Source organism: Lachnellula hyalina (genome assembly GCF_007821495.1).
Source record: "Lachnellula hyalina strain CBS 185.66 chromosome Unknown contig00009, whole genome shotgun sequence".
Taxonomy (NCBI): domain Eukaryota; kingdom Fungi; phylum Ascomycota; class Leotiomycetes; order Helotiales; family Lachnaceae; genus Lachnellula; species Lachnellula hyalina.
Genome location: NW_022157123.1, coordinates 81,727 through 95,303, shown reverse-complemented (window position 1 = coordinate 95,303; position 13,577 = coordinate 81,727). Strand labels below are relative to the sequence as shown.

The following is a 13,577-nucleotide window of genomic DNA, read 5'->3' as shown; positions in this document are numbered from 1 at the left end:
CCACCGATGCCGTAAGCTACCATAATGCAAATGCAAATACCAATGCTACCCAAAGGAAAATCATTATAAAGTTCTGAGCAAGTGTTACAGACAATTTGATTCTCCATTTCATAGTTAGCATGCAGTGTCGGTGTTGAAGAAGTCTTGATACTGCTACTGCAGAACTTGCATTTTGGACGGCCTAAAGATCGCGCACCAGGCGTGCCCCAACCCAAGCATATGGGTAGTTGCGCTGGTACCAATTGATACTGTGCTGGTTAGCCCGAGGTAGGGTGTGATATCTGGGGGTTTCTTACAAGGTCTTGCGTCCAGCAATGCGTGGGTGCGTTGCCCAGGAGCCACCAAGGACGACGTTGTGTTTCCCGTCAAAGAAATCAGCTACCAACTGTTAGCAGTGATCCGGGTGATAAATGCATGATACATACAAGTGTAAGCCGGGTAGAGTTTATTGGGCTCGAAACCTTCATGCCTGGCAAGAGGGGAGCTGGTCCATTCCCAGAGTCCACCCATATCCGCCTGACCCGCGAGTTTGTTGCCGTTGGCCGTAACAGCAACTGGATGCCAGTGTTTGAAGCCTACGTTTGCACCCCTGAGGTTAGTGAAGAGCTCTTCCGAGCTCCCACCATTTTGCAAAGCTCGTGATGGCGGGCTTTCTTCTACTCCATCGTTGACAAGGTGACTGGAGTGATCTTAGCAAAAAAGAAGAGAAACAAGTGTTCACGAACTACATACCCATTGACCGCAGGAACAGTTTTCCCCAAGTGTTGTTCGGCTTCTTTAAGCTTCAGGCCATCCACGTGGCTGTAGATACTTCTCGCCTCCTCAAGTGTGGGGATTCGACCTCCCATCCAAATAGCGCAGCCAGCAAGCTCATCGTATGAAGCAAAGACGGGCCAGTCAAGAGTATACTTCAAAGGTACCAAACCATACACAGTGCGGACAGCCTTTCCCTCTAAGAATGCCTTGCTCAGAGGAATTGAGGCATTGTAATGAATATTGGCATGGCCATTGGAGTAACCATTTGAATTGCCGTTTGAGTCGCCGTTCAAGTGGGCACCATTAGAGATGTTCTCCGCCCATGAAGCTGGGATCTTTGAACTGTGTGTCTGTTCGAGGTAACGGCCGTACTGTATTGAAGTAAGCATAAAGAAGGGAATTTTTAGATTGTAAACATACATCTTGGTTTGTAATTGCGTGCGCTTGAGCACGGAAAGCTGGTACCGTGACTTGTCGAGGTGGTTTCTCATTATCCCTGGTGACATTAGTAACTAGTTCATATTTACTTTTGGTTGGGGACCATACCATCCAAAATGTTGATCACCACCCGAGTTGTCCTCTGGATCAGTGAGACCAATAGTGATGCTCTGCTCTGGAATTTCAAACCACTCATTTGGTACCCTGGCAGCTTCTGCGAACTTCGCTTCACTCTCAAAGTCAGGGGTATAAGTGGTGGGTGGCCGAGTTTTGTCACTCTGCAAGAGCATGTAAAGAAGTGTCTCTAGATGCATAATCTCATGCTCGAACCCGATCCAAAGTGCACGTCCAATATCTCGTGGGATTTCTTGCAGCGAATAGAGCTTCTCAACTTTGCTGCGGACCTTGCCCTGGTATTCAAGGATCTCATCCAGTGGTGGCCATTCTTCAGGGACCTCCGAGTGAGCATGACATTGTTCAGGGTTGTCAACATCAGGATCAATGCCTCTCTCGAAGACCTGAGGATAGTAGGTGGGCTCACATGGAGGTTCCAAGCTCACCTTGTTGAGCTGAATCTCTAGGAAAGTGGGAATGTGGCCGAGGTAGAAAATGCAAGCATTCCGTAGTTTGATGGGCTGCTCAAGTAGTTCCTCGTCAGAGATCATGCCTCTAGTGACTACGTCCCATACGGCCCAAAGACCTTTCCAATCTTCGAAAGTCGGTACGCTTGATGCGGCATAGACTTTGGCATCCGAGTTGAACGCCATTCTTTCTTTGCTGAGCAAGTGTAGGCCTAGAATTTGAAGAATTAATCAGTACAAGCTTTCGAACAAGTGATGCAAAACTGAAGACAAATTGGAAAAGCAATTCTTCGGGCAAGATAAGGCAAGGGGAGGTCTGGTCAATATCAACCTTATTCGGACTTGCTATATATTCGTCACTATGGTCCGTGCGTCACACCTATTCCAGAAGATGGAACGAGGACCCCCACATACTCGGGGAATACAATGACCACGCGATCAACTTCGTGATATAAGCGGTGAAAGAGCCTCAGTTTGTGCAACTTCTATGACGTGTTTGGTAGAGACAAAGAGAAATATGAACTCAGAAACTTGACACGACTTACTATAGTCTTCGGACGAGGCCTTCCATCGACGAACCTCCTGTAACCCTGCGTCGCTCCAAAGTTGAGTCGCAGCTTCGGGTGGATACTTTAAACTTTGTTCGACTTGGATTCGTTCTTCAGCCTTGAATGTGACGTCGTTGAAGACTACGTCCCGTTTCGGAGAATAAAATGCTTGGTGACGACCGCCTTCACCGTCGTAAACGTATTCTCCAATTACTTTCCAGTCATCAAGTCTGAAAACTTCTTCTCCAAGGACCTCGTTTGCTTGAATAAGTCCGTTCAGGATGAATCTATTTGGATTATTAGTGAATGGAGTCCTCGTAATTGAGCATCCGTGAGATGAGCCTTGGGGGGGAGAAAAACGTACTTGTGGGTGATCCCCTCGCGATCTTTGTGTCAAAATGTCAGCTAAAAACCATTCACTTCGACATTCACTTCTCACCGTTATATGCATGACTAGAAAGTTAGTGAAGCCCATTTAAGAGTGACGGATCGGAAAACATACTAGACTTTTTGGGCATCCTCGGTTCCATCTAATCCAACAAGTATTGAATCGGACGGCTGTAATGCATCGGAGAACCTCCGCAAGAACGCAGCAGCGTCGGAACGATGAAAGTTGCCTGGGAAACAAGTTACTACTGCCCCAGATCGACCCACGCTTTGCTACGAACCTATGCTAGATCCGAGAGACATAACACACTTCGGCCTGGAGCTCTGTTCTGGTGTTTTGAGCCAGTCAAGGCCGTCGTCATATGTGCCGTGGAGACCGTGGCATTTGACATGTTCGAATATGGGTACTTGTTCGAGTGTCCGCTTCAGCTCTTTCAAGGAAAGGTCTAACGCATAATAGTCGATCTTTTTACCTGCAGCTTCTAAGGCCCTCAACAAGATACTGACCTTTCGAAGATTACTGTTTTACGTTAGTTCCAGACACTGAGTAAGCCCACTGACAGTCACCAACCCACTACCCAGCTCAACAACCATAGAGCCTGACGGTATGGCATTTGCAATGCTGTCAGCCGAGCGTTTGAGAACATCGATTTCCGCGTTGGTGAGGTAGTATTCCTCCAAATAGGTGATCTATTCGGCGGTTAGTAGAAACATCCGCTTTCCTGGATGTATCCACTGACCTCTTCGAACAATTGCAAACCTCGTTCGTTGTAGAGCAGTAAGGTTGGTAATTGCTTTGGGCCACTCAAAGGCTTTAAAGAGCTTAGAATCTCGTCCTTTAGATTCATCTCCACGGCATCGTGGCGTATGTCAATAATGTCGAAGCTTGCGGTACTCTCGGAAGTACCCAGTGGATACTTTGGAGGTTTGACTGCATGGCTGCTTTTGCCGATCAGAGCAACATCATGCTCGTGTTTTGAGGCGCTTGGAATGGTCATTTTGGAAATGATGAGAGAGAGGGAGAGGGAGAGAGAGAGTGGATGGGGAGGGGGAGGGTCTGGTGGTGATGGTAGACGGCAGATATAAAGTGAGATGTGAATAGAAGGAAGGAAGGCAAGGCACGATGTTGGAAGATGAACCCTAAATATGTAGCGTCTATTCCAGAGGGCCCAAGGGAGGTAGGTTTCCAGAGTGGAGTTTAGGGCCATATTTACGAAGGAGCGTAAATGCTGCTTACCGTATTGAGGTCTAGGCCAATAATGGAATGGAATCAACAGGAACCGCGTGAGCGGTGCATGGAAAGTTGGCGTAGCATGGCATGAAATGTACCTGAATTACTCGAGTACGGACAATGAATAAACGGGTTGGCCCCGCAGTCAGCAATGGGCGTCCTCGGACAATGTGTTAGAGCCCCGCCCCCCACGCTTAGCCCGTGAAGCGTGACCTCATCATTAGTAACTCACTCTAAAATCCCGCCGAATAGGGATCATGATTACAGTATTACTGCTGTGATACTCGGGGTCCCGGGTAAGTTGAATAATACCATGATATTATATTGGATTATTGGTTAGCTTTCGAATTCTCGCCGTTGTTGAGATTAAGTTTCCTGCAGCTAGGTGATCGTGCAAGATCCGGATCTGCTCTGCCATGGAATCATTGGTTGCCATGGTTGGTCACGGGCTGCCTTTGGTGTGACAGTTCATACAATCCATCAGACGGCATGCTGTTTGGCTAACTTATTGTACAAGGCGTCTGTAAGGCACAAAGGTACAGAGTAGTAGTACCTGGACAGGAAACTTTAATCCCGTACGTCTACCTCTTGTTCCGCCGGAATCGCTATGGAGGGCAGGTACCAACTGCTGGGGAGGTCCTAGCTTCTAGATTCGGGTCGCATGCCAAATTGCCCAAAGTGGTTTTCTGCAGTGTTGGCCGTGAAATGCGCATGTTAGTGATGCATAGAGACCCTGCAGTTGCCTGCCTTTGACTGCGGGGATATGCGTGGCGTTGTACAGGCCTGTCCTTTCTCCATTCCGATGACACATTTATTAAGGTCAGAGGTGGGATTCCCCTCCTAACCCCGGAGAACGAAGTACAAATGGCGTGTTATGATATAGCTGATGCAGTATGGGAAAAGAAATACCGTCTCGTTAGAAGCAGTCGAACTATACTGGCAGCTAGAAGAAAAGAGTCAAATGATGCGGAAGACTGAGCAAATAAGAGCCAGGACCTTGTAGAGTCCTACGATAGTAAAACAAGGGACAATAACAAAACGTTCAACGTTGAACAAATTGTTCCCTGCAAGGGGTAGAGACCAAAGTATCACAGATGTGCTTCAGTTGAAGGAACTAACAGTCAGTAATCTCTAAGGTTGCTCAAGCTGATTCAGTTCGGCGTGAAGACATTACGTCCTTCGTGCTAGATCGAAATGAACGTTGTGAAGAGTGCGTCGGCGTCCGTGGAAAGGGGGTAGTGTACCATATAAATACCATTTGAGTAATTTGGAACGCCTGGATTTGACTAAAATAATCTTGCTAGAGAGAGATGAACAAAGATGAAAATTTAAGAAACTTCTAAACCGGAAAGCACAGACGTAACATAGCAAGGCTATCAATTAATCGTCTGGTGGTACTAAATGGGCTTAGCACGCCCCAAGTGGATTAGTGCTAACTCTCTCTAGAAAGTACTTAAGTTAAAGGCCTGGGATCTGTAAACTATCCCCATTAGACCATAAATTAAATCATTTTTTATAAATAGTTATAAAAAAACTAATATTTTAGTAGGGTTTTAATATTTAGTAAACTAGACCTAAGTGGATATAAATGGTCTGCCTATTTAGTACTACCAGACGACTGTCTGATACATTGAGAGCGGTCACGTGGTACAATTTGCTACAAAAGATATAGATACGCATTAGAATAAGTCTTCACTGAACCAATAGCACGCAAAACTGCAATCTCAAAGTTATGAAACATTGGATCAACTCCAGGGCAAAAGACTAGTAGTTGGTATTACACGTGATAACGTACTATTTACTTTCCGTCGCTTAGGGCGGGCGGTTTGTTTACTTTGGAACTTCAGTATTCTGGACGTGTTTTGCGACAACCAACTTCACAAACCTCCCCCACACATCTTGAAAACGCGCCGAGAGGCTCATCGAATATTTCACAATGTCTTACAATCACCGAATGAGTATGGGACCGAATACCCAACAGCAGAATCGAGGCAAGAAGAAGGAAGATGAGAGTGATGCTTTTATGCGCCTGGTAAGATCCTCCAGTATCTACCACAAGAATACGCACTGATGTCTGCAGCCCGAGAAGGAAATAGCAGGATGTATAAGTGATATCGGAGTCCCATTCACTGTCGCAGATCTGCAGAAACCAAATCCAATGCAAATACAGATGATCTTTGAGTTATTCGTCGAGGTACTTATGAACGCAACTCGAGAGACCGTCGACCCATCTATGCGCGCGGCAGCGGAAGATATCTGCGGAGAGTATATGGACTGCATCCCGGCGGAAACGCGAAATCTTATGGGTTTCTACATGAGCTTGCGCAAACTCTTAGTCGAATGCGGTATTGAGGATTTCTCATTCCAAGACTTGTTCAAGCCAACAACAGATCGCTTGATCAAGATATTTTCGTATATTATCAACTTTGTGCGATTCCGGGAGAGCCAAACAGGTGTTATCGACGAGCATCTGAACAAGGTGGAGAATACGAAGGTCAGGATAGAGACTCTGTATATGGAGAATCAGGATATGGAGGCACGTCTGGAAGAGATGCAGCGGAATAAGAAGGCTATGGAGGCAGTTGTTCAGGAGAAAGTGAAGCGGAACGAAGAGCTCAAGCAACGGCTGCTCCAATTACGGCAAAGTCAGGAGAAGGTCACGCGTCGTTTCGAGAACGTTAAGGTCAAGAAGGGCGAAATGACCGCGGTCTTGGAGGATAAGACTGCGACCACCATTGCACTGAGGCAGGAAAGTGCGAAACTGAAACCTTACGTACTCCAGTCGCCAGCTGCACTCCAAGAAAAATTGACCCAACTAAGCAATGATTTGAACGCCGAGAAAGCCCAGATTGACACCTTGGACCGACGCGCCCGTGGCTTGCAAACATCCACAGATACCTTCTCCGTTGTGGCTTCGGACGTAGCATCCTGTATAAAGCTCTTGGACGAGATTTCCGCGGAACTGGCGAAGGAGGAGGAGGAGAACGTAAGGATTGCCAGACAGCGGGATGCATTAGGGGAGCGGGGAAACAACGTTCGAGAGGTAGAGAGAACGGAAGGGTTATTGCAGCGTCAATTATCAAAATGGCTGGAACGGACCGAAAAGTTGAGGGAAGGAAGCAAGGAGAAGGCTATGAGTGCCAAGGAGAGAATGGAAGAGCTACGTGCTGTGCACAGGAGGCTTACTGAAGAGAGAGGTGAAAAAGGGAAGGAGATGGAGCGGAGGAGGGTAAGAATAGAACAGACAGAGAAGAAGGCAAGTTTACACCCATCTCAACTATTGAAGTATTGCTAACTTTTTAACCAGATGGCCGACTTGAAGGAGAACATCGAGAACGAGATTCATAGCTCACACGACGAGTTTCTGAAGATGGACTCGCACATTAAGCTATACATCACTGAGATGGAGCAATCGATTTGAACTTGCGCGCGTGTTTAATGTCTGAATTATGGGCCAGGAAGGGTTGGACGGTAGCACAAGGCGTTTGGGTATACCTACCTGTTGGATATAGCATGATAATGACTTTACAATACAAATGATATTTTCTTCCGAGTCAACACTACACGCGATTGACCCAGCCTATACCTCACCCTCCCAACTCCCTTTCCGAAACCTAAACCACCTCCCCAAAACCCTCCCAACCTCCACAGTCCTACCACTCCACCCAGCATCCTCACTTCCCATCCCCACACGCCTCACACTCCCATTCAGCATCGGCATCCTCTGTCCCCAAACCTTCCGCGCATCCCCCATCTCCAGACCATCTTCTAGATCCAAACCACCCTCACCATCACCCTTCCGCTCCACAACAACAATCTCCAACGCCCCCCTCCACCCCGCTTCCACCAACCCCGCTACACTATTCCCCAGCCCCTGCGCGCTCCACTCACTCGTATCTCGATGCATCTCTACCAGGCCGTACACAACTAACAATGGAAGCGGCGTCTTCTTCTTCGCCTCGCCTAATTGCCCAGAATCATAATCACGCTCTTCCTTTGGGAATACAGATAGGTACGCCCGTAGATGCGAGACGGTAGGTATGAAGACCACTTTCACGTGCCTCGCCGTCGCGATCTGGCGCAGTGTTGGGACGAGCAGTGGATGATGCTCCGCGGGGCTTTCAATTCCATTTCCATTTTCATGGTCTGGGGGGTCTTCTTGGGTGGTGACGGAGTCACGCAGGGAGGAGAGGAATGCAGCGCGTGGCTGGCAGATTATAAGCGTTATTGGCTGAGAGGACTGGGAGAGGATATAAGTGAGGAGCTCGGAAGGCAGAGCTGGTGAGAGGGCGAGGGGCGCTCGAGCCATTGTCTCTGGGTTGAGTTGGGTTGGATGGAGGGGTCGTGTGATGATGTAGAGAGGTTATAAGCCCTGGGATTAGTGCTGCATGGTTAATGAAAGTCAAAACAACATAACAGAGTATATCGTGGTATCCTGTACTATACTAGAAGATGCGACGCGACCTCAATTTCATATTGCTATAATTTTTAGAGATTGTTGAAGTTGTGAGCAAGCCTTGTCCCCTAGCAAATATTGTACGCAATCGCTTACACAGTACTGTACGGTAGGTATAATAGCCCCACTACAATACATACAAGCTTCAACTCCACGATGCGCCTCTGCACCTGCATGAACACCCATGGAGTCAGTATCTAGGATATCCAGCTTGCTGGAGAGTGGTAATAGCCCCGCTGCCCCTCATCACAGCTTTACAACCATAGACTAAACGCTAACCTACACCACAGCACGAGAACTCACCCTCGATGCCGCCCAATCAGCCCGGAGCTCTCGCAGCTCCCTCAAGACCATGTCAACGGCGCAGATCAAGAAGCTCCTCGACAGCCGGAATGACAGAGAGGTGCTGGAAGGGTTACGGAGGGTCATCTCTGTACGTCTATCTACTCTCTCCAACCCCGACCTATATCTCCGCTCCCTGGCATTCAACCCCCTCCCTCTACCCAAAGACCTATTTATACTGACAGGTTACTAACTACAAACCCCAACAGATGATGTACCGTTCCCAACCTTGCCTCCCCTTCTTCTCCTCGGTCGTTAAAAACGTCGCCTCCCCCAACATCGAGATCAAAAAACTCGTCTACATCTACCTCCTCTCGCACGCCGAAGCCGAACCCGACCTCGCGCTGCTCTCCATAAACACGATCCAGAAATCCCTCTCCGACAGCAACGCGCAAGTGCGCGCCCTAGCCCTGAAGACCATGTCCGGCATCCGTGTCCCCGTCATAAGCCAGATCGTATCTTTAGCGATCAAGAAGGGCCTGGGTGACATGAGTCCATATGTGCGGAAAGCCGCGGCGCTGGCGATTCCGAAATGTTATAGGCTGGATCCTGGGACCCTGCCGCAGTTGCTGGAGTATTTGGGCACGCTGCTGGGGGATAAGCAGTATTTCGTTGCGGGGGCTGCCGTCGTGGCGTTCTTGGAGATATGTCCGGAGCGCCTGGATTTGCTGCATAAGCATTATCGGGGGCTGGTGAAGAAGCTGGTGGATATGGACGAGTGGAGTCAGTTGGCTACGTTGAGGCTTATGACGGTCTATTCGAGGAAGTGCTTTCCGAAACGGACGAGGAGGGTGAGGAAGAGTAGGAGGGATGGGACAGAGGGCTTTTATAGGGATGATGATGATGAGCAGGAGGAAGAGGAAGAGGAGACGGGGGAAGTTGTTGAAGTGCTCGATCCTGACCTGGAGCTTCTTCTCAAGAGCATCAAGCCCCTTCTGCAAAGTAGGAATTCTGCAGTCGTGGTTGCTGTTGCTCGATGTTACGTCAATCTCGGGACCCAGGAATACGTTAACAGCTCTATTGGACCTCTAATAGCATTATTACGAGGACCACAGGATGTTCAGCATATCGCACTTTACAACATCGTATCAGTATGTCTCACGCGGCCAGAAGCATTCGTCAAATACGCATCTCATTTTCTAGTTCGAGCTACGGACCCTTCACAAGTTTGGGAACTAAAGTTGGAACTCCTTACATTGATATTCCCTCACTGCGACGCTTACCTTCGGAGCATCATTCTGAATGAGCTCGAGCATTTCTCAGGAGGCTCTGATAAAGAGCTTGTACGAGAAGCTGTGCGAGCTATTGGCCGATGTGCTCAGAGTGACTCGAGAACATCTGCAAGATGTTTGCGGCTGCTCTTGAAACAAATAACCAGTCTGGATGGTAACCTGGCTGCAGAATCATTAACCGTCATAAGGCATCTGATCCAGCAAGACCCCGCTTCCCATACAAATACCGTCATTCGATTAGCAAAGAATCTCGACACGGCAACAAATCCTCGAGCGCGAGCATCGATTATTTGGCTCGTAGGAGAATTCTCGGGTATTGATGGCGAGAACAACATCGCTCCAGATGTACTCCGTATCTTAGCCAAAGGGTTTGCGGATGAAGCAGAACCAGCCAAACTACAGATCATACTTCTGGCAGCGAAAGTCTACCTCCACCATCTCAACCGTTCAGACATTCAACCCGAAGTTCAGAAATCTACGCCTGAATCGCCAGGATATGATGACTTGCCTTCCATGGGAAACGAAGGCTTCAGAGACCTCGACAACCCATTAGACACCACTTACCAAGCACCAGAACCCGAGCCCGAACACCCAATCATCACCCTCTGGAACTACATCCTCATCTTAGCCCGCTACGACACATCATACGACCTCCGTGACCGCACCCGCCTCTACAAAGCGCTCCTCGCTGTCCCCTCATCCACACAACTAGCAAGCCTCATGCTACTCGCGCCCAAACCCGTACCTCACACACCCAGTCCATCAGAAAGCCGCACAGGTTTTACACTTGGCTCAGCGAGTCTGGTGGTCGGGGAAGAGGGCGGCGTGAATGGGCTGCGAGGCTTTGAGAAATTACCGAACTGGGTAAAGCCAGGGTACGAGCCTAACCCGTCTTTGAGAGACGCAGATGTCGGAACCGTGGATTATGACAAGACGCGAATCGTACCTGCTGGCGAAAGATTAGATAGCGCGGTTAGAGATACGAGGACAGCGTCGCCATCGAAGACTAACGGTTTCGGAGCTGCTGGTCTTGGAAAGGAGAAGAAGCTTGAAGATTGGCTGGCAGAGAGTGAGGCCGAAGAAGAAAGTGGAGAGGAATCAAGCGAGGAAGACGCAGAGGAAAGCGAAGAGGAAGAATCCAGCGAAGAGGCAGAAGAGGAAAGCGACGATGATGACAACGAGCGGGACAGTCTTGTAAAATGAACACAGGGCTGTCTTGGGAAGTAAAGCCTGGACTGAGATCTTTTTGTCGCTCGCACGGTTGCATTGAAAATGTTTAGGTGGAAATATTTAGGTCACAAAACAATCAATAAAAGTCATTAGAGAAGCCATCAGCATTACTATCAGCCGGAAGCTGGCTCATCACTATCTGAATTTTGCTCTCCTAGTACAAATTGCGGAATTAGTCTGAAGAGTGATCATGAACTCGGCTTAGCCAAACAACGAATCCGGAAAAGAAGCTAGTACATCCAGGTGCTTGTGCAGACCACATCTAGAAGCGTTTTCTTTATCCCCAAACCCAATCGCGCAGCAGCAGGAATGCAGAAAAACTTGTCTAAACACCAAACCAATCTCGAATGCGCCTGACTGAAATACGGAATAGCCCCGCAGGAAAACGATGAATGCTCCATGAATCTGTCTGTAGAAAGTTCAAGACCGCCGGCGTATAATTTTACAGGTACAGAGTAAATAAATGTGATCATGGACCGACAACTTGAAGGACTGATAGAACGAAAAGGCTCAACTGCAACACTATGTGCAGTCGCCATGCAAGGAAGGCACCGAGACTTAAAAATATCTATCGGAGATGTAATGCGACTAAATAGAAGCCCACTACCAGCGACGGCTATTGGGAAAATTAGCAGATTATACCAGAGCGCTAAGTGCAGAGTTCCGATCATACCTGTAGGCGGCTTCAATCACTGGCGCGGGTCTCTTCAATTTTATCTCGTATGTCCTCCCATTGGCCATCTTTCGGGTGTCAGTGCCCGGAATCAACTTTCCAAGGATTTCGAGTGAATCTGGACTCAAAGACTCTTCACTGTTGTCGTCTCTGCTCAAAGTCTTTTCATTAGACATATTCTTGGATTGGAGACCTCCAGTATCTTGTGAGGGTTGATTCATGCCGTTCTGATATGGTTGCTGGCCCTGGCCCTGGGAATTCTCCTGGTTATTGAATCCATTCGCACTAGGATCATTGCTATACGATCCATGGGCGCTAGCATAACCCGAATCTTGACGTGGAACACCATTAATTTGAGGAGCAGAGCTGTAGGGTTGTGTTTGCTGCTGCTGCTGCTGATGCTGGGCAGGGGCACCATTACCAAATTGAGGGTTGTTCTGAAGTGGACCATACTGCTGTTGTTGCAGAGCATTAGGATACTGAGGATTGCCCTGAGGTGTGGGACCGTATTGTTGTTGCTGAGTGGGGGGCCATTTCCAAACTGGGGATTGCTTTGAGGAGCACCGAATTGCTGCTGTTGAGGCGGAGGCCCATTACCAAATTGAGGATTGCCATGTTGTCCAACCCCGTACTGCTGTTGAGGCGGGGCTTCATTGCCGAACTGGGGATTTCCTTGTGGCGCAGCATTATATTGTTGTTGAATGGGTAGTCCATTGTTGGTTTGATGATTGGCGTGAGGTGGACCGTACTGTTGCTGTTGCTGGGGGGGTGGACCGCTGCCGAACTGAGAGATAGGAGCTTGCTGTTGTGGACCACCATATAGCTGTTGATTTGGTAGTCCAGTAGCAAAATGGGGATTGCCTTGAGGTCCATACAGTTGTTGTGTAGGGAGTCCGTTACCAAATTGAGGATTACTTTGCTGGGCATAAGGACCAGCCGCTCCATTATTATACTGTGGACCTTGGTTATATTGCGGACCGCTAGATGGCGCATTCTGTAGTGGCGCATGGCCGTACTGAGGGGGACCTTGTGGAGCAGCACCATACTGGTCATTGACAGTGGGGCCGTTACCAAGAGCAGGATTCACAGGAGGCCTATATTGTTGATTGCCATTCTGTTGAGGAGCAGGTGGTCCATATTGTTGGCCTCCATTTTGCAGTGGTACGGGTTGTGCATACTGCTGGTTGGGGTACTGGGGAGTATTGAATCCATTGTTGACAGGCGCTCCATTTTGATAATTATTAGGAGGTGGTGCAAACTGCGCTTGAGGTTGCGGGCCATTGGTATATGGTTGATAAGGTTGAGGTCCATGTGGTGTACGATTTTGGTTGTTAGGAAATGGCTGATTTGACGTGGGGCCAGGAAAATTAGACGGGGGTTGAGGATTGCCGTAGTTTGCGCTCATGGGTGGCTGGCTTCCCTGAAAGTTCTGCGTGGGTGCTTGAGGCGTAGATTGGTTGGCGGAAGAGTTTGGAGAAGGACCACTCTTGTATGGAGTGTGTTGAGTCTCCTCACCTTGAGAAAGCGGAATAGAATCTTGTCTCAAAGGCTTTGGGGGCTTGGGTGAGCCGGTAACGCCAAGTGATGCAAGTATTGCTTCTGTAGTAGACATTGGTGGCGCGGCAACTTCACCGGGGTCTGGGGCCCAAGCATCGTCTTCAGTTGTAAGACATGGAGTACCAGCTCTTCCCACATTGACTGGA

The 13,577-nt window shown here is 48.6% G+C and overlaps 4 protein-coding genes across 4 annotated transcripts; 2 read left to right on the top strand and 2 right to left on the bottom strand.

Annotated features, from left to right (window-relative positions):
* Positions 1-181: 181 nt before the first annotated feature.
* On the bottom strand, positions 182-3,708 carry egt-1 (Ergothioneine biosynthesis protein; the record flags this gene model as incomplete). Its single annotated transcript, XM_031145667.1, has 13 exons — positions 182-248; positions 297-378; positions 426-679; positions 733-1,127; positions 1,177-1,252; positions 1,303-1,987; positions 2,321-2,610; positions 2,688-2,709; positions 2,763-2,776; positions 2,826-2,940; positions 2,992-3,230; positions 3,282-3,400; positions 3,451-3,708. 13 exons carry the CDS (start codon positions 3,706-3,708, stop codon positions 182-184), a joined length of 2,616 nt encoding a protein of 871 aa, XP_031008968.1.
* Positions 3,709-5,877: 2,169 nt separating this feature from the next.
* Positions 5,878-7,362, top strand: kpr-2 (putative kinetochore protein; the record flags this gene model as incomplete). The annotated part of the gene is made up of 3 exons (XM_031145666.1): positions 5,878-5,973; positions 6,022-7,170; positions 7,249-7,362. 3 exons carry the CDS (start codon positions 5,878-5,880, stop codon positions 7,360-7,362), a joined length of 1,359 nt encoding a protein of 452 aa, XP_031008971.1.
* A 159-nt stretch (positions 7,363-7,521) lies between these two features.
* LHYA1_G000674 (uncharacterized protein) lies at positions 7,522-8,250 on the bottom strand (the record flags this gene model as incomplete). The annotated part of the gene is made up of 1 exon (XM_031145665.1): positions 7,522-8,250. One exon carries the CDS (start codon positions 8,248-8,250, stop codon positions 7,522-7,524), a length of 729 nt encoding a protein of 242 aa, XP_031008972.1.
* A 331-nt stretch (positions 8,251-8,581) lies between these two features.
* Positions 8,582-11,174, top strand: AP3B2 (AP-3 complex subunit beta-2; the record flags this gene model as incomplete). The annotated part of the gene is made up of 3 exons (XM_031145664.1): positions 8,582-8,621; positions 8,688-8,830; positions 8,949-11,174. The coding sequence occupies 3 exons, from the start codon at positions 8,582-8,584 to the stop codon at positions 11,172-11,174; spliced, it is 2,409 nt and encodes an 802-aa protein (XP_031008973.1).
* Positions 11,175-13,577: the final 2,403 nt, after the last annotated feature.